Below are 19,578 nucleotides of genomic sequence, written 5' to 3' on the forward strand. Positions count from 1 at the left end.
TCTCTTTCTGACACCTTGGTCAGTTTGGATTTATTATGAATTAAAGTGAATTTATTTTTATTTCAGTCAGTCATTTGTGTGTATGCAGGTGTGGGACATTACAAATGTTCCAAAAGTGAGCACTCCAAGAATGGACAACAGTTTGCCAGGGTCAAATAAAACATTGTCAACATATATTTTGTGCCACAAGAAGCAGAATGTTTTAACAGTACAGTAGTTTGAATGTATTTTTAGTTTACCTTTATCAGACCTCTGTGACCACAACCAGCGTCTGATCGGGTAAGACTAATTAAAAACTGAATTATACCATGTAGGTTAGAATTTTTGAACATGAAATCAATAAATACCTTTGTGTGCTAATGACAATGTAATTAGCTCAACTGCACTTATTTCCTGGGTAAAAGTAGGATGGAGCACCAACCCCATTCCAGGAAGAGGTCCAATCTGCCCCGGGTCAGAACAACTTCTATTGGTAAACGATGTTGACAGTTGCATCGTGACACAGTTGCTTGGTGTGTATCTTTATTTTTACATTTGTTTGTTTGTATAGCCTCCAATCACAGTGGGTAACATTGCCAGGAAGCAGAACAATTATACATTTCCAAATGACACCCACAACATCTTGCATCTTAGTGAAGACGATTCAAAAAACACCCACAAATATGTTTCAAAGATCAGATATTGTTTCTTGCACCCATTTCAAATGTTTACAAGGATTGTGCAGGAGTATGACAAAAGTGCTGTTGTCAGTTTAGAACCCAAAGTATTAAAAAAAAAACAGGAATAGGATCGACATCCTTTTGTAAATATGACTGTCATGCATATATTATATATTTGAAAGTAATTATTCGACTGTCGTCTCACTGCAGCAACTACACAAATGTGTATGCACCTATCATTATTGATAGCCAGTCTGAGCCAGAAGACAAAATGGAGAAAACTGCAGAGAAAAGGTATTAATTGTTACTATTACCACTTAATTTTCCTATTCTATACTGTACATCTTATTACTAGCTTCATCATTTAATATTATAATACATCACTTTGTCTTTCCCAGCACAGAATCCCTGACTGCGGAGGACATTGTTGCAGAACTCCTGCGGCTTCAAATGTGCCTCATTCAATCCCTCTCATGAGATGTCAGTTTAGTTCACTGAGGATGAGGGACACACTGAGGATGGAGTGGACACTGGTGGTCCCAAGCGTGAGTTCCTGACCCTCCTTATGGAATGCCTGAGATTGCGAAGAAAACATCACGTCAGCAACTGTTTGTGCCCCATGGCGGTGTGACTTTCCCAGCCGCTCACTGTCTCAAAATCTGATTCTAAAAGTATAATTTTTCTCTATAAAGATAGATCTAATACACAATTATGAATGTATAATATAACCTGTTTTGTGTATTTAATCATGCATTGGTGTAATATTTAATGATGGCTTCTACATATTTCACATAAACAGACAATGAAAAAATGTGTCCTTGATAACTAGTGTATGCATCTGCCAATTAGTATTCTAAACAGAGTAGTGTGTTGAATCCTTATTTCTCGCATTTGAAACAGATACAATACAAAAAGGGAACTTACTGTTGTGTTCAACTTCTGCCAAAAACTGTACATTTTTGCCACAGGAGCCTTAAATAACCCCTTATTTTCTAGTGAGATGTATTTTTATGTTCATATAATAGTGATTTCAATGCCACCCCAAAATGATCACTGGTTCCATCCTGGCCACCCCACTGAAAATGTCCTGGCTCCGCCACTGTTTCTCTCTCCTTCAATGTCTTCTCTATATTTGTTCTTGAGCATGTCTAATGCACACTACTATCCTGTCATTACTTTGTCCAACCTGATCTCACCAGAATGCGTGACTCCTCCACGACTCCTTAACACCGCATTGCGTGGTGGAGTCACGGAATCTTTTATATTTACGTGTCGGCACCACGCAAACAACCCCAATGTAAAGTGAATGAGGCTCCTTTGTCGTGGTGCACACACGCATTTCTACAACGTCCTGCAGTGAGCTTTTTATTCTATAAAACGTTTTTAAAATCTACTTTATAGCTTGTAGTAACTCACGGGAGGCTTCTTTTCTTTTATTTGTATTCATAGTAATTTTTATTTTTCGTCAGAATGTATTATGGTGCATTATTTACCAATGTTTGTTCTCAAAAAACGGTGCATTTTTATTAAATTAATTATTTTTTAAGGAAGGCCAGAGCTTCAGCTGTGTCAAATAGATTGTTCCCTTTAGTTTACGTTATTTAAAAGACAATTACATTCATATTTGATCATTAATAGTAATAATAATCTTTTTTTTATAACAACGATAAACCAGAAGAAGATGCCGTCGTTACCACGGCAACGTTATGTCGCGCTTGACGGCAGTGACGTAGCCACGTGACGTTGCCCACCATCACGTCACTTTCATTCATTTCATCTCACAACGGACTACAGTAAGTATCTAAAATCAAGGGGAGTTTATTTCTTTAAAACACGAAATGATATTGCTTTTATTTATTCCACTGTAGCACAGTCTCTATAGCGTTTCATTCCTGGATATTATGTTGAGTTTTGTAGTGTGTTTAGCTTTTACAATAGGGTACGCGCAAGCTAGCGGCCACGTTCAGCTAGCCTCCGGCTTTTCGGTCAAAGTTTGTAGCTGGATAGCATTTATAGTTTATACAGCTAAATAAGTAACATTAGCTGTCCCCGGCACAGTTGGATAGTGGAGGTGCCTGCTAGAAAAATATGTTTAAATGCTTGTATTTGCCCATGTGTTGTAAAGACAGTGTTCAACACAGAGTTGTAATAGTGGAATCGGCGATGGAGTGGAACAGAAATGTGGACCTGGAGTTTTTCCAGAGGATTTAACTGGCCAGTGGGGACATTGGGATTGTTACATTGTAGAATTAAAATATATAGTAGAAGATATAAGATATATAAATTATACTAAAATATTATTGCATAATAGAGTAATGCACAGATTAATTATTATTGCACTCTCTTCATTTTGTGTATTGTTTGTATATTGTGTCTGTATTGTTTGTATGCCATGTCCCTCATAATATAACAATATGCACAGTATAAATTATACTAAATTATTATTGCATAATAGACTAATGCACAGATGTTACTGTTATTCTAAATAATCCTAATCATGTTTTTATTTTTCCTTTTTTACAGCTTCTTTACAACTCGATATCACCAACACACACATATCCACACACACACACATATAAAACCAACTGCACTTTTAAGAGCCACTCTCTCTCTCACTGTCTCTCTTTCTATCACTCTCTCACTTTCTCTTTCAATCACTCTCTCACCTTCTCTTTTTCAATAGATCTCTCACTTTCTCTTTTAATCACTCACTCTCTCTTTGTATGCCATGTCCCTCAACCCTGAAGTGAGGGTCTTTGAGGATCCCAAGGAGGCCACGATGCACATGATTAGCGAGGCTCTTGTCCATGAGGCCAGGGTGAGGCTTTTCATGATAAGCAAATAACCAAGTCTGTAATATAATCATTTATATTGCTTTTTATTGATGTAATGTAAAGGGTCAGTTAGACCTTTTTATGCAACCGTTAAATAATTGCTCAAATATAAGAGCTGCTGTCTTATGTTGTATTAGAACTTTGTTGTTGATCTCAACCTCTGAAAAAATATAGGCTACCATGGCCACTGAAACCCCTGCCATCCCTCTGAAAAAGAAAAGAAAAAGCAGGAAGAGACCCCTTTCTAATCCAGTGGTCACAAGCAGACGTGAGAGACAACGGGAAACACAACGCTCCGCATCAGGTTTGTTCTTTACTATATCATGATTTCTAAGTCTAAGAATAAAGATCATTCATAACAAAGTTATTTTGGTGTACACAGTATGAAATTATGCAATGTAAAGATACCTCTTGACAAATCTGTTGCAATGTTTAAAACATTTTCAAATTAAATCAAGATATTTTAAGAGCCAGTGACTGATAATCCTTGCTCGTGTTGTATTTTTGAACATGTGTACCTCGATTTGGATAAAAGTATGGCAAATGTAAATTGTCATTGTGATGCTGTGGTAATATGTTCTTAGTTTCATTACCTGCAGTCCTTACAGAGCGTTTTCATATTACAATGAATTGGTGTAATTTTAGATTGATTGAAGGGTTAAGCAAAAATGACTGTCTCTGCAGCTTCACAAGCCAGAAGAGACGACCCTGTGCATGAGGAAGGCCTTCAGCTAGAACAGGGATGGGCAACTGGCGGCCCGCGGGCCGCATGTGGCCACCGCCCTCACTTTGTGCGGCCCGCGAGTCAATTTACAAAAATATATTGGTTTCACAGTTGTAAACAAGCAAATCATTTGAACCAGACCCCACTTGTAATTAATAATATTCACCACTAGAGGGCGCTCCCTCCAAATTAATGAGGCCTGCAGCCAAGTGTATATTGTCTTCTGTTTACCTCGCGGCTTTCCTCCGTTAGCGGGAAAAGAAACATGAGCGCCCAAAAAAGAAAACTGAACCTAGAAAACCGTCTCTTTCAGCCAAAATGGGAAATAGATTATCTGTTTACAGAATTCAAAGGCAAACCTATGTGTTTGGTGTGTCTTGAAACTAAATCGGCAATGAAGGACTACAATTTAAGTCGCCACTACAACAGCACCCATAAAGACAAATATGAAAAGCACACAGGAGCTGCCAGAGTCGCCATCGTTGCTGACCTAAAAGGGAAAATATGCAGCAGACCTTTTTTACCAGAGCCACGACTACACAGCAATCGTCTCTCACGGCGTCTTATGCCGTTTCCCTTGAGCTTGCTAAAGCTAAGAAGCCCCTGTCTGACGGCGAAATGGTGAAGAGTTGTGCAGTCCAGATGGCTAAAGCATTTGGAGATGACAACATGGCTAAAAACTTTGAAACCGTCTCTTTGTCCCGTCGGAGAGTGACACGAAGAATATTTGATATACAAAATCATGTCGAACAAAAGGTAAAACAAGTCATGCATGACTGTGCATACTTTTCCTTAGCGTTGGATGAGAGCACTGATGTGACTGATGTGAGCCAGCTTCTCATCTACACACGAGCCATTAACAGTTCATTTGAAGTGCACGAGGAGTTATTGAAACTGGCTTCTTTGCATGGCACTACCAAAGGACAAGATATTTTCGCCGCTGTTGAAAATGTTGTAAGTAAGCACGGAGGATTTCACAAGCTCTCAGCTGTTGTTACCGATGGTGCGCCAGCAATGCAAGGAAAGCGCACTGGATTCGCCGGCCTCCTCCGCCAGAGTGGCGTTGACTGTCCAAGACTGCACTGCATCATACATCAGGTGGGTAACATTATTGTTAGCTATTCTAATGGTTTTGAATGTGGGCATTCTTTGTAAAAAAAAATCAGGCTAAATCAAATTTCGTTTTGATATTGCAGGAGGCTCTGTGTGCCAAATCAATGAACTTTAGCCATGTCATGGATTTAGTTACAAAGACTACTAATCTCATTCGAGGAGGGAACCGGTCTCTCAATCACAGGAAGTTTATAGCCTTTTTGGATGAAGTGAACGCCGCGTACGGTGATTTACAGATGCACACAGAGATAAGGTGGATGAGCCGTGGAAAATGCTTGGAGAGGTTTTTTGCGCTACGCGCAGAAATCCCTGTGTTCTTGGAGGACACCATCCAATGTGATACAAGTACGTACTGCGCAAAACTCAGGAATACAGATTTTCTTCTCGACATGGCTTTCCTTGCGGACATTACCTCGCATCTTAATCACCTGAATATGCGGTTACAGGGAAGATGCCAAACCGTGTCGGATCTATATGCGCACATGAACGCATTTGTTACTAAACTGACTCTGTTTAAAGACGGATTTTCAGCCGACCGTCCTAATCTGGCGCACTTCCCGTCATGTGAAGAGATGCGCAAAGATGCCCCCGAATGTGAGAAAACATTACCCAAGTACAGAGCCGACATAGAAGCACTGCAGCAGCAGTTTAAGAAGCGCTTTCAAGATTTCCACACCATGCAGGCACGCATCGAGTTATTCACTAACCCCCTCTCGGCTGCAATCATCGAGCAGCCCCCTGAGTTGCAGCTTGAAATGTGCGAACTACAGTCAGACCCCTTTCTAGCAAAGCGCCAGGAGAGGGGAATTTCTTTTTGGAGACTGCTACCCGAGTCCCGCTTTCCACTCCTCAGGGATTTTGCGCTCTCAATGGCCAGCATGTTTGGCAGCACTTACATCTGCGAGAGCAACTTCTCTATGATGAAGCACATCAAGTCAAGGGAGAGAAACAGACTGACAGATGAGACACTGTTCCATCTCATGCAAATCGGATGTACAAATGTTGATATTGACATTCAGTCTATTGTGCAGCAGCAGGAGAGGCCACAAGTATCTCATTAAGATGTATAGCTTACTGATCCAGCTGTGGGTGAAGTTCAGAAAAATGCATATGTTCTTGGTTTTATGTATGGAATGTGAGGGAAGCATAGAAACACAATACAAAGATGAATATTCGTTGTTAAACTCAGTGTTGGTGTTTGGTACAATAAACATTTATTGCCGATATATATTTAGTTATTTTCATTAAATTAGTAGCTAAAGTTGGCTATTTAAATGTTGTGGATATAGTATCCTGCCGATGGAAGTGAATAGTCACGAAGTGGCCCCCTGGTAGTGAGGACTTTTTTTTTTGGCCCTCACTATCCTCAAAGTTGCCCATCCCTGAGCTAGAACATCAAGAGTTTGGTAGTCTTGGTGAGTATATTGATTATAACAGCAGTTGACTGGCACTACAGTTTTTCCCAATGTTTCCATTTTTATACTCATCTAGTTAATCATAATAAAGTATTGAGTGTTGACTGTTTCATGACAAGTGAATGCATATTTGGTATAAGTATCACTTGCTAATATTGCTTTGGATGCATATGATGATTCATAGCATGTTGCTATTATTAGTCGGCATATATTTTTCCAACTCAAAAGTGGTTCAGTATACTACCTTAATATCCATCATACCAGTTTTAGGGTGGCGGCTTAACAGCTGTTTTATTTTTTAGAAACACATCTCCAAGAGTTAAGGGACACCCTAACTGCAGTCCAGGTTCTGGGGGCAACAGACGGAACGGTTTCTGCCTGGGCACAAAGGCAGCTTCTCACAGATGTGAGAATGAAAACTGCTAGGCTAATGCTTTTTAATGCAAAACTCTCAGCTGAGAGAATAGCCATTCAGAAGTGCCACAGATGCTGTGCAGAAGAAGCGGCTTAGGTGCCTGGACTGTGTTCCACTGGACATGGAGTTCCTCTGTGCAACCTGTGACATGGAGGCCCACAAGAGAAATATCTTCCATGACAGAGAGGCTGTGTTCAATGGATTTCTGGAGCCCATTCCCCCTACAACTGCTGTGGTGGATGAAAATGGCCAGCCTCAGTTTTGTGAACGAAGTATGTAAAGATTAACATTACATTACAATGTCCCATTATAGTGTAGTTCCCATAATTAAGTGCGAATGGGAAGTGTACATAGCTGATTGAAAAAAGTATGATTGGTTTTGACTAGGGCTGCAAGATATGTGGAAATGATGCAACATTTTATTGAATATCTTGATAATCTGGAGAATTAAGAAAAAACTGTAAATACAACCTTCCTAACTTATTTTCTATATTGCAGTATGTCAACTGCCTGTTCCTACTCCAAGGTCAATCTGTGAATGCTCTGATGACGTCACAGTTACTCCTTGGAAGCATATTTCTGTGGTCAACATCAACGGTATGTTGTTCTGAAAGCCCTTCTTTTTGTACAAGTAGTATTGTACAGCAGAGTTTTACCACTTTGTGCAAGGCAAAGATTTTTATCCCCTGGTCATTTTCAGACAACATCCAAATGCCATGTCAAATAGCTAATACATCATATATGCACATCTATGTATTAAATACAATATGTTAAGGCAAACTCACAGTTTGATTACCGAAATACCTTTACTTTGTCCATTTGTTCACAGGACGATGCAATGTCTGCTTGCCTCGGAAATCCTGTCCATCCTGCTCTGCAGAATGGACTCCTGAGGTTAAAGACCTGCTTTTGTATCGGTACTGGCCAGCTAGCACCAGCTGCCAGACGCTTTACAAATATGATGTGTTCACCTCATTCGAGCACATGAAGGTGACAGCACCAGCCATGTCCAGGAAGGCATTTCTGAAAATGTTGGAGCACAGATCTGTTCAAGCTGGATGGGTAAATCTGCCTGAATCACACGGAAACATACAAAAAATAATATCATATTACTGTATACCATATCATTAATTGTTGGCATTGCTTTCAAAATAATTATTAATCCACTTTTTTTAAATCAATATACAGACAGGTAGTATCTGTGCTGATACATTTCAGCTAAGCTTCTTCGAGTTTTGCTTCTGTCAGTACAAACAAGAGGATATGTGCCAGGTCCATCACTTTGTTTGTCCAGCATGTTCTCCAGACATGTTGGCTGTCTGCTGTGATGGAAACCGCAAGCATTACCGCTTTTCCAAGTCAAAAGGGTATGTATAGGTATTAATGAAAATGATAAAGAACACACCGCTAATACAAATAGTAGCCCTTGGGGTTGTCTTTGAGTAGCCATAACAGAAATTAAAACAAATCATAGTAATATACTGTAGTGCTTTGTGATTTTTATTATTGACTTGTATGTTAACTTATCATGGACAGGACTGAGGAGCCGCCAATCTATGAGGGCTTGTTCCTGGCCAAGGAACAACATTTGTTGACCTTGTCAGAGGCAACATGAAAAGTGTATGTTTTTTTTCTTATTATGGTAGTTGCAGTTACACCTGTGGTGTTCTTTTTTGTATATGTCAAAACTTATGTGTAATAAACTGACTTTATAGGGAAAGGACAGTGCCGTCTGTAGTACTGCCAAATTCACCGCTGGCAGAGAGATGTCAAAAAAGTCTGGTGCCCAGATAGGAGGAGGGCATTCAAGTGGCAGTTTGCAGGTATGTATTTGTAAGTGTGTCTGTGTGTGTATATGTGTTTGGTTCTTGAGTCTGGTCTCATTATTTCAGTTTTAATAGCAATCCAAGTCTAAGTCTTTGTAAGAATTGGAAGCATTAAACACTTTTGATTGTGGAGCGGAATTGATCCATCATTTGTAGCATCCAAGTGATATTTGTTGTTATAGCCACCTAGATGACAGAGATGAGTGCTTAAGCCAGGCCTTGCTTTGTCAGTTTATTATTAACAACTCGATTTTCTTCTGATTAATCAGACATGGGTTTCTCTTACGAGGACTGAACCACTTCCGTGGAGAAATATACGCTTACCCAATGTTTCTCCAAAAAGAGATGTCCAAGAAGGCAAATGTTGACTTCTTCTGTATGGATGTAACATGCAGGTAATCCTCACTGTCATATTGCACATCCACAACAATGTTTATAATGGCCTATGCCTCAGCAGTCATTTTAGATGTTATTGATATTGTTGTCATGTCAATTAAAAGTTTATCTTTGTAACACTCAATCACAAAATGCTGCTCCTGCTTCTTAGGTACTGGCCATACCTTAACAAAAATAGCCGGGGGATTACCAGAGCTTCTGCCGTTGACCGAAATGAGGCCATTTCTTAGCGTGATGCATGCTAAAGCCCATACAGCAAAATGCGAGGTACATAACATCTTTAATGCAAAGGATTTTTAAATGTTGTGCATGGCATGCCTTATTGGATATCAAACACTTCTAAAGAAATGCTACATAACACTACTTGCGCTGTGTTGCAGGTGAGATGGGGTGGCAGAAGTCAGGACGGAGCAGGAAACACAGTGGGAGAGGAAGTAGAGCAGGTATGTTATTAATGGCATTATTGTAACTGTATGGTTGAAGAAGTCTTAATAGAAAGCAGTACAAATATGTATGTGTCATCTCAGTGACAAGCCTGTTGATTAGTTGAAAGCATATCTTTTATGTCTGAGTTCAAATGAAAGATAGGCAGTTCATATGTTCAGCAACACTAAATGCATGCATATTGTAGGAAGTCAGTACACACGTTTTCTCTTAAACCATCCAGTTCAAGATCTATGATGTGTAGGTAATATTGTTATGTAATGGTGACCGAACATTAATTGTAACATTCATTATAGGTGAACAGCTTTCTCTCTAGGGTAGCTCTGGTCACAAAATACATGACAAAAGCAGGTTGGTATTAACACTACACACTGTGATAAGGCAGCCCTGATAAGTATTTTACAGAGAGTTCCCTCCTTAAAAACATTATTGGTGTATTACTTTACTGTAAGGACCAGTTCAACAACCTTTCAACGATTGGGTTTAGTCATGTCTATCAGGTTTCTCACTCAGTATTGCCTTTTTCATGTGAATACTTACTTTTTTGTTTGTGGATATATTTGTTGTCTTTTTTAGGAAGAGTGAACATGCTCACTCAACAGGCCATGGGCTGGAACAGAAGGAAGAGGGACAACCTTCATCAAGTTTTAGCCCACAGATATGTCAAAGTAAGGGCAAATTACAATTGTCTTCTCATCTGACATTACATATTTATGAAGGATGTCTGCAATGTAACCTCATGGCTATATACATTATGTTCTCCCTTATCCACACTTCCTCTTGCAAGTCAGATGGTGTCATGGAATGTTTCAACTGTTCTTCTGAAGGTCTTTTACTGAAAACTGGTGTTCTTTGCATTATGGTGTTGCCGGGTGCTTTTCGCTGACATTTTCTTTTTTTTGTAAAGATCACAGAGAGGGCAAAGGTGGAAGCTGCCAGCTTCAGCGACTTTAAAAAGGAGAACAACCTTGATCAGGAGACCATACAGCAGCGGTCACAGGTAAGACATACCACAGGTTTTCCATATATACATCTGTTAATTACTGTAAGTTTAGACACACAATATAAGTTGGCCATATGTTGAAACTGAGACTGTCACTGATTGTATCTCTTCTCCAATTGTTTTTTTGCAACTATTTAGAGAGAGTCTACGCCCCAGGGTGTACTGAAGGACTGAGGGTGGATATTGAAAACATCACCGTCACTCTTTTGCGCAGGAAGCAAGATCTGTATCGTCAGCATGGTTTGTTGTCAAACGTAGTTATTGAAATTACACTTCGAAAACATTCTGGCACCATGACACAGTTTTGTTTCCGTTTCACTTTGCAGACAGCAACCAGGCAAGGCAAAGAAAGAGGAAGAGAATGAGAGAGCTGAAGAAGAAGCTTCGCAAAAAAGTTTTGCAATACAACACCGGAGTGCAGGAAGAACAGATCGACGAGGAGTTGGCTTGCAGTCCGACAGAGGGCTACATCTTACCATGGGAGAGGCATGCAAATGGTAGGATAATTGCTAGTTTGGCTTGTTGTTTTTTTAGTCTATACCAAAATATGACAGAACCAATGCTATCGCTACAAAGATTTGTGTCTCGGAAATGAAAATCATTCTGTAATAATATAATTTATGAATAAATATTCCTTGTCCACTACTCCATTCCTTTCCTCAACCTAAAGGCAACACCTTCAGGTTGAAGAGGTCTGTCTTTGACCAGGTAATGCTGGTCAGACGTTTGAAGGAGGAGCAGAGCATCCTGGTGAAAGAGATGTCGCAGCACATGTTCCTTCTGAAGGAAGTGCAAGAAGTGGAAGCACTCAGAGGACAGACTTTGGAGGCCATCAAAACCAGCAGTATGTCTGAGATCTTAACATTTGAATATTTTCATCCACTCTTCAACACATTACATGTCTTACATAAGTAGAACACATCTGTCACTGTGTCAGGCCGAAGTGAAATAGTAAATTACTGAAACTATTCATTATCAAGATCATAATCGATTATTTTCTGTCTATTGACTGATTGTTAAGCACTATATCAAACATTAATCAACATGTCCCATTTGGCACCCAATATATATATATATAGTAACATCCTTCAGTTTAAGATGGATTTACCTGTTTTGTAGTGTTTTACATATGCAGCATTGTACAATGCAAAGAGATTTGCAATTTTCATGGTTTGTTTACATTCAGCCCTTTTGCTGTGTGATTATTCCTCTACAGATTTCGGTGACCTGACAGAGGATGCTGCACATGGGCTCAAGAGTGTCCTCAGTCGGAGGTGGCACTTCCTCAAAAGACAACACAAACAGGCTGTACATGCGTACAGCAGTGTAGCCGCTTTGGAATGCCATGATTTTCAATTACAGCAGGACATTGAGGAGTCGGATGACAATGACTACACTAGCCCTGAGTCTGAGGAAGAAGATCTGTAAAGGTTTCTGCCAAGCAAGACAGAGGCACTGAAGAGCTCTTTCACAAGCGACGTGTCACGTCCACATGCTGGTGCACGCCATAATAATGACAAAGCACATTTAAAACACACTTAAAGCCATAGAAAATAAAGACAGAATGCAGCGGCTCGTCTGGTCTTCAACCTTCCAAAACATTCCCACACCACGCCGCTCCTCCGCTCCCTTCACTGGCTTCTAGTAACTGCCAGAATCCACTTCAAGACAATGGTACTTGTGTACCATGCTGCGAATGGATCTGGCCCTTCCTACATCCAGGACATGGTTAAACCGTACACTCCAGCACGTGCACTCCGCTCTGCATCGGCCAAACAGCACACTGCACCCGCACTGCGAGGAGGACCCAAGTTCCCATCAGCAAAAACACGTGGGTTTGCTATCCTGGCTCCAAAATGGTGGAATGAGCTCCCCATTGAAATCAGGACAGCAGATAGCTTACACATCTTCCAGCGCAGACTGAAAACTCATCTCTTTAGACTCCACTTCGAGCGATAGAATTATTAACAAATAATTACTAACAAAGAATTACTAACAAAGAACTACTAACAAAGTACTAATAACAAAGCACTTATATACTAACAAAGGACTGGCTTATCTAAAGCCAGTTGAGTAGCACTTTAAATGTTTTAGCTCTATGAAACCTGATGTACTTATATGATTCTGTTTTCTTCAAGTTTGTATCTTCCTGGTCGAATGCACTTATTGTAAGTCGCTTTGGATAAAAGCGTCAGCTAAATGCAATGTAATGTAATGTAATATTATAAAACACTATATATGAGAACGATATGAAACTATGAACTTGTTTCGCCCGAGTTCATAGTAATGTGAAAATGTGTTTATATTTTGTACTTCCGTTTATTTAAAGCGCTTTGACTTGCTGATGTGTATGAAAATAAATTGCCTTGCCTTTATATTTAACTGCCTCTTATTACTCAAACAAATGCTATACAATGGTTGTTTTCTTGTCACTGCATTTTGTCATTCGTTGATTATGAACTATTAATGTGAATACATTGTAAATAGAGTCCATACAATAACATAATCCTTTATTAGTGCAGGGTCAATACCAACACATTCTCACTCCCAACTCGTACTTCTAATGTTGTATTATTTTCTAAACCACACAGTGTTATTTACTCAACAATAAGACACAATTATCCTTGTGTTTATTTATTTGTTTGATTGTATAATGTCGGACATTTGGAGTCCGTCAGGACCGAGAGTCGGAGCAGCTCATAGAAGTTGCTTTAGAGAATTTTACACCCGGAAGTAAGTATTCTCTCCGCTCCGTGATTAGTCCTCAAGCTGTGATTGGATGTTGGAATGTGCCGAGGGTTACGCCCGTTACGCCGAGTGTCAAACAGCACTTTGAAATGGGATGGAACCACGGCAGACTATCCAAAACTGGACTCGGACGGGTCCACCCCCCCTCCCCCACCCCGTCCCCAGAACTACACATGCTGGCTATTGTGTGTTTTGCAACATGTTCTATGGCACGTCTCTACTGGGAATTCTAGTTTTATAAGACGTTTTCGTATTTCCCATAATTAGAAGTCGCCACTATTAAACTGTCTACATCGCTGGAGGTTTAGGGGATAGGAAACACTCAAATTGAAAACATATAATTAATACATGGGTGAAAATTGCTTGTGTCCATAATGGGCATCATTAATATGACATGACAGCTAAGGTCAGAAGAGCTTTATTTAACAGCTGGTCTTATGTCTGTGACGGGTGACCCCTCCTGTTGTTAATTGATAAGCCTGAAACATGCACTTGTCAAGGTTCAGAGGCACATTTAGCAAATATGGCAGTAGCCATCGATCATCTTAAGATAAGATATACTTTATTGATCCCAAGTTGGACATGTTTTCGTTACAGCAGCATGTGTAACAGTTGTAAATATGCGGTGGTGTTTATTTGTAAATAATTGAGTATAATCACACAAATTCTGTGTTTTATATTTAATAATTCTCTGTTCCTCATTTATTGAATGTTCAATGTTTAACAAGGTCAGAGATTAAAAAGGTTGGAGATGAAAAACTTGGGTCTCAGGTTCCTACTATAATAGCTTTGTCTGCCACAAAAAAGTAAAAAAAGTAACCACTTTCATTCAACTAGGCCAGTAGGTAAGGGCTTTCCACTGGATAATAACTGCAGCGATGTATATTTTTTAGCTGAATACACGTTTAACCCTAATTGATGCAGTTAGTCACTTCTTTAATGTTTGTTCTTTCTGATGTAAAGTCAAGGTTGTAACTGTTTGCAATGAAGTTGTGGGGCGCTGAACTGTTCCTTTGATTCTTTTGATATATGATAGTAGTATAGCAGAGAGCTTTTTTCTTATTCAAAAGAGGCCTTTAAACCATTAGTTTGTCTGTCTGTGTCTCCTATTAATATCTAAGCCTGACAAAGTATTGATATATTGCTTTCCTGCAATGTTAACTACTGTAAGCTATGTTTAAGCACTTATTTTAACTGATATTATACATATGTATTATACTGTCAGGTATTGAACATTCAATAAATAAAGAACACAGAATTATTAAATATAAAACACAGAATTTGTGTGATTATACTAAATGATTTACAAATAAACACCACTGCATATTTACAACTGTTACACATGCTGCTGTAACGAAAAAATGTCCAACTTGGGATCAATAAAGTATAACTTATCTTATGATGATCGATGGCTACTGCCATATTTGCTAAATGTGCCTCTGATTGGAACAAACCAACACATTCTCACTTATTAGTTTGTCTGTCTGTCTCTCCTATTAATATATAATAATACAAATATTAAAATTCATTAACGTGCTTCAACCACTAGGCTTGCTTTCTATCAGCTGTGCACTGTTATGGTGTAAATATCGCCTATCTACCTATTGGATCAAATATAAAAGTCAGCCGAATTAGTGTTGATACTGAAAGGAGAGGTATTGTGTGAAAAGAAATCTAAGATGTTGTTTAATTGCTGACATATTTATGATTCACGTCACGTTTTCAGTTTTGGGGGCAGTTCTTCCTGTTTGTCAAGAAGCCTTCTCATCAGGGCTCTATAAATACAGAACTACGGCAGATGTGTAATATTTAATGCAGCCGAACCGTGTATTATATTGCCCTAATGTCATGACCCCCAAAGAGAAAAGCAAGCAAACTCTGAATAAAGTATTCTTTTATTTTTTTTTAAACTTTTCCGGATTTCACAGGAAACAGGGAGTCCCGGCTAACTAAAATGTCCGTGCGGAAACAGCCGGACTCCCATAGATCCGATTACACACATTCCCTCAAAACTCACCTTTTCACTCTTGCCTTCAACTCCTAATCAACTAACCCCTTGCCTTTTTTCCACCTAGCTTAGCACTTTCTACTTTTGTTGTTATATTTGTTTTACTTGCTTGTAAGCGCTTTGAGGACCAGGAAAAGCGCTTTATAAATGTAATCTATTATTAAATTAAAATAGACTACAAACAGTGTATTCTCAAAGGATTGAAGCATTGGCTACTTATTTCTTGATGTTTTGTGCATTAAGCATTCTGTTATTAATGTTTTCAATAATGTACTATCATCTCAAGGACCCCTTGTGGGCTGCTTCTGTGTATTTCAATCAGGAGAGACTTCATTTTGTTTAAAGAACATTTATTGACACATGCCATAAGATAAATGTTAAGTCTTTGGCGATTAGACCCCGATCCTGAAATGGTATATCTAAAGGGGGAAATGCAGCCGTGAGCATACTGTATAGGGAACCCCCCGGGGTCTAGACACTGGTGATGATGCTGAAGATCTGGATTTGATGAGCAGATGGGATGAAGAGGGGATGTGATGAGGTCTTTGGATTAGCTCTCCTGGCAGTGGATGTGATGAGAGGAGGTGGATGGGGGGGAGGCGGGCGGCAGCATGAACACCTGAAATAACAGCTGACTGCCATTTTAAACTTTGGCTGTAGCACGGTGATTGGCTGCTGGAGAATTAGGTGAAATGTAACATGTTAAAGACAACGCCTGTGATGAGCTGATTATATGCAGCTGCGGAGTGAATGTATACATATATATATACCCAGTCTTCCTGAAAGAACTTGCGCTGAGCTTCATTTTAGATCAATATGCAATTCACCTGTGAAATTAATTGCCAGTGGCCATAAAACAATGCATACAGGGATCCTTCAAGTCAAAAACAATGTAAGTCTGTTGCAGTTGTTAAACTGTTGCACTTTAATTACATACAAACACCAAAACATTTTTATTTGCATTGCATTGGGATTTGCATGGGGTGGGAATCAGGCTGCTTGCCAGGATGGAGGCCAGGACATACCACTGAAAAAAAATAAAAATAAAGGGAGGGTGAAGAAGAATTAGTAAGTAATAAGTAATACACATTCAATCGATTTTCATTAGGCTACTGTAACATTTTTATACTGTTTTATAAACGTTTGAAGACAAGTGCAGTGGTGTATGAAGTATTTGGTATTCCAGTGTATGGATGCAGCGATTAAAGGTGGGGTATGTAAGTTTGAGAAACCGGCTCGAGTGCGCTAGGATTTGAAAACACACAGCAGGAAAAAATCTGCCACTTCCTTACAGAGCCCCTCCTCCAACACACACGAACACGCACATGACCAATGAGGGCACGAGATAAGTTTGTGCACAGATGGAAGGCTGACAGGCAGGTAGGCCATCCAGTTATTTTAGCCGGGCCGGCTCAGATGATTGGTCGTGCTTTTTACAGTACTACGGCTTCCACAGATAATATTTTTGTATGGATTTTTTGTCAAAGCACTTTAGATATTCATTGCTATCGGGATGTTAAGAGCATTCATTGGAATATAAAAAAAGTATATCTCAAGTCGGTTTCTCAAACTTACCTACCCCACCTTTAACCAATGTCACTTTTAACAGTTCAGCTACACTGAGTGTTTTTGTTCTCACTCTCTGAACAACTACATTATGGTATGTTAAGGTTCCTTACAGCAACTGTTGCTCATTGACAAATATTACTGGTTAATCGGGTTAATAAAGGTAAATAGGCTCAGCAGCTGAAAATGCCAAAATGTTGTGGAAAGATCCTATAAAACCTCGAATTATAAGAACACATTCATCCATCCTTAGTGTCATCATTGTAAAACCCTGACAAAGGTGATGTTTCCTCAGTCTATTATCATAACATCAAAATGTAAAATCATTGCATCCCTAGAGCCTTACAGCAGAACATTTCAAGTGAATAACAACTCCTCCAACAGGCACATTGTATTCCAAGATAAGGGATCAAATAGCATTTGATAGATAACAAAAAGTCTATAGATCCCCTTGGGGAAATGATATCATGATGCGTTTGTTACGTTACAATTTGATCTGCCCAATAATAGGGTACTGATATATTACCCTTTGTCGTAGTTTACGGTTTCACCACTTGATTGTCACTGTTGTTGATTTGCACATCTGTAGATTAATGAACTTGTGTATAGCTGGTGCTACAGACAGCATAACTTTTTGCATTTTTCTTTAACAAATGCCACCTAAGATAATGGCGTGCCAACAATTACCACAAATGTTAACAGCACACATAGATTTAATTGTACAAAAGCAAATTAACATACCAAATGGTCCAGGGCTCCCAGTCATAAAGGTGCTCCGTCCCCCCTGTGGCAGGCAGACAAAGACATTGTACATCTGTATGTTATTTGAACGTTGTACTTTCACAAGTACTTATGATATATGTATTGTTCAAATAGTTTGCATATATTTAAAAAAATAGTCATGAAAAAAGACATCTGACAGACTAGAGGGATTTACAGGATGTTTACACAAATAGCTTAATATTGTGAATTGGACAACAGCATTCCTTCAAAGTAAGATAAAGTAATTGCTATACACATTCAGAAAGTTATCCAACAGCAAACACTGTCATCCAGGTCATCATGATCCTACCATTCGGTTCCTTGTCTTTATTATTTTGCGGACAGGGAACACCTCGAGATGGTTGTGAGAGCAATCTGTAATTGTATGGAATACATTATTAACAGGTAAAGTATGTTTTGTATAGGGCTCAACTCAGAATGCACAAACATTTCCACTGTGTGACATAAGCACATTTAGTGTTTCCTGCTTAGAAATCACAGAAGTTTCAGAGTCTACACATGGTTTTATTCAAAATCTTAGCTTCTCTACCATTCCTTCGGGATGTTGCTGTGTGTGTTAATGGACTGATTACATCTTACATTGCTTGCTACTGAGTGGATATGTTTTAGTCTTATATTCATTACACTGGGACTTGGGCTCTGTAGCACTATATTACATTAAGCAATGATGTGCAAGCTTTCTATTAAATTATAAAGTATAGAAAGGTTTTAATGAATGTGACTTCAGCTTATCAGACAACATACATACAGGTTACTCTGTTGTGTCTTTGTTTTAACTCCAAAATGTGCATGTGTGCTAAACATTAATATAGCATCCATGCATAACATTTGAAGGCAAATATGAGTCCGGCCTTTCATAAATCAATGTTTGGAACGTCTACAGAAATCGCAACATTAACTTACTGATGCTTATGTGGCATCTAAATGAATAGAATACAAGCTAAACATACCTTTCATTGTTTTCGTTCTTTTACGTGGCTGCCGCATTGGTGGGATTTGGTGTGATGGTTCCTGGTGTGGTGGTGGGTGGGTGATGGGAGCCTGGTGTGGTGGTGGGTGGGTGATGGGAGCCTGGTGTGGTGGTGGGTGGGTGATGGGAGCCTGGTGTGATGGTGGGTCTGCTGTTTCCCCTGGTTGCTGATCACATGGCACCAAATGTAAGATATAGCTATCGGTTGGGTTGGGTGGGTCTTGGGGTAGTGTTGGTGTGTCAGGGGTCTCTTCTTGATCTGGGTTGAGTGTTGTCCCTGAGTTTGCAGTACAAATCTGTTTAAAAGCCAACATATTTATTTATTTATTATGTATAATACCAAAATGTTGCATTGGTTAGTTATCTGTTCATATATATTTATACATATCCACATCTGTTTATACAACCATTTCATTCATGCCTCCCCATTAGGGATGTTAAGATTCACCAATTCGCATCGGTGCACCGGCATAAACGTTCAAGATGCGAGTGCACCGGTTGAAAGAGTGCACATCGGCTACAGTTTGGGTTGAACTCGCGATGCATCGATTGTAGCGTCTTTGCATTGGTAAAAAAACGATTCATTCATATAAAATCCCCTCATCTTATCAACGCTCAGCAGAGACGATCTTTGATCATTGCGTCGCACTATGGAGGCCGAGAGTCTCAGTTAT

General features: G+C 39.3%; 1 protein-coding gene across 10 annotated transcripts; it reads left to right on the forward strand.

The window, feature by feature from the left end:
* Nucleotides 1-2,410: 2,410 nt before the first annotated feature.
* On the forward strand, nucleotides 2,411-13,223 carry LOC307037944 (uncharacterized protein). Of its 10 annotated transcripts, none has more exons than XM_079679177.1 (17): nucleotides 2,411-2,452; nucleotides 3,183-3,477; nucleotides 3,668-5,315; nucleotides 7,048-7,432; nucleotides 7,659-7,757; nucleotides 7,990-8,222; nucleotides 8,349-8,527; nucleotides 8,697-8,780; nucleotides 8,876-8,983; nucleotides 9,256-9,381; nucleotides 9,534-9,649; nucleotides 9,763-10,494; nucleotides 10,734-10,826; nucleotides 10,968-11,069; nucleotides 11,156-11,326; nucleotides 11,500-11,673; nucleotides 12,046-13,222. In XM_079679177.1, the coding sequence occupies exons 4-8, from the start codon at nucleotides 7,282-7,284 to the stop codon at nucleotides 8,773-8,775; spliced, it is 741 nt and encodes a 246-aa protein (XP_079535303.1). In that variant the 5' UTR covers nucleotides 2,411-2,452; nucleotides 3,183-3,477; nucleotides 3,668-5,315; nucleotides 7,048-7,281; the 3' UTR covers nucleotides 8,776-8,780; nucleotides 8,876-8,983; nucleotides 9,256-9,381; nucleotides 9,534-9,649; nucleotides 9,763-10,494; nucleotides 10,734-10,826; nucleotides 10,968-11,069; nucleotides 11,156-11,326; nucleotides 11,500-11,673; nucleotides 12,046-13,222. The 10 variants fall into 10 exon arrangements, 9 of the variants coding, with proteins under 9 accessions (XP_079535303.1, XP_079535304.1, XP_079535305.1 ...); XM_079679178.1 differs by having other exon boundaries at nucleotides 3,668-3,797; XM_079679179.1 differs by having other exon boundaries at nucleotides 3,715-3,797.
* The last annotated feature ends 6,355 nt before the right edge of the window (nucleotides 13,224-19,578 follow it).

This window comes from Notothenia rossii (assembly GCF_949606895.1).
Source record: "Notothenia rossii genome assembly, chromosome: 4".
NCBI lineage: Eukaryota > Metazoa > Chordata > Actinopteri > Perciformes > Nototheniidae > Notothenia > Notothenia rossii.

Excerpts from the sequence above, each read along its gene's own strand:
- LOC307037944 (XM_079679177.1), top strand. The coding sequence starts at position 7,282 with ATGGAGTTCCTCTGTGCAACCTGTGACATGGAGGCCCACAAGAGAAAT. Across the intron at positions 7,433-7,658 it reads GCCTCAGTTTTGTGAACGAA|TATGTCAACTGCCTGTTCCT; the intron begins GTATGTAAAGAT and ends TCTATATTGCAG. Across the intron at positions 8,528-8,696 it reads CGCTTTTCCAAGTCAAAAGG|GACTGAGGAGCCGCCAATCT; the intron begins GTATGTATAGGT and ends TATCATGGACAG.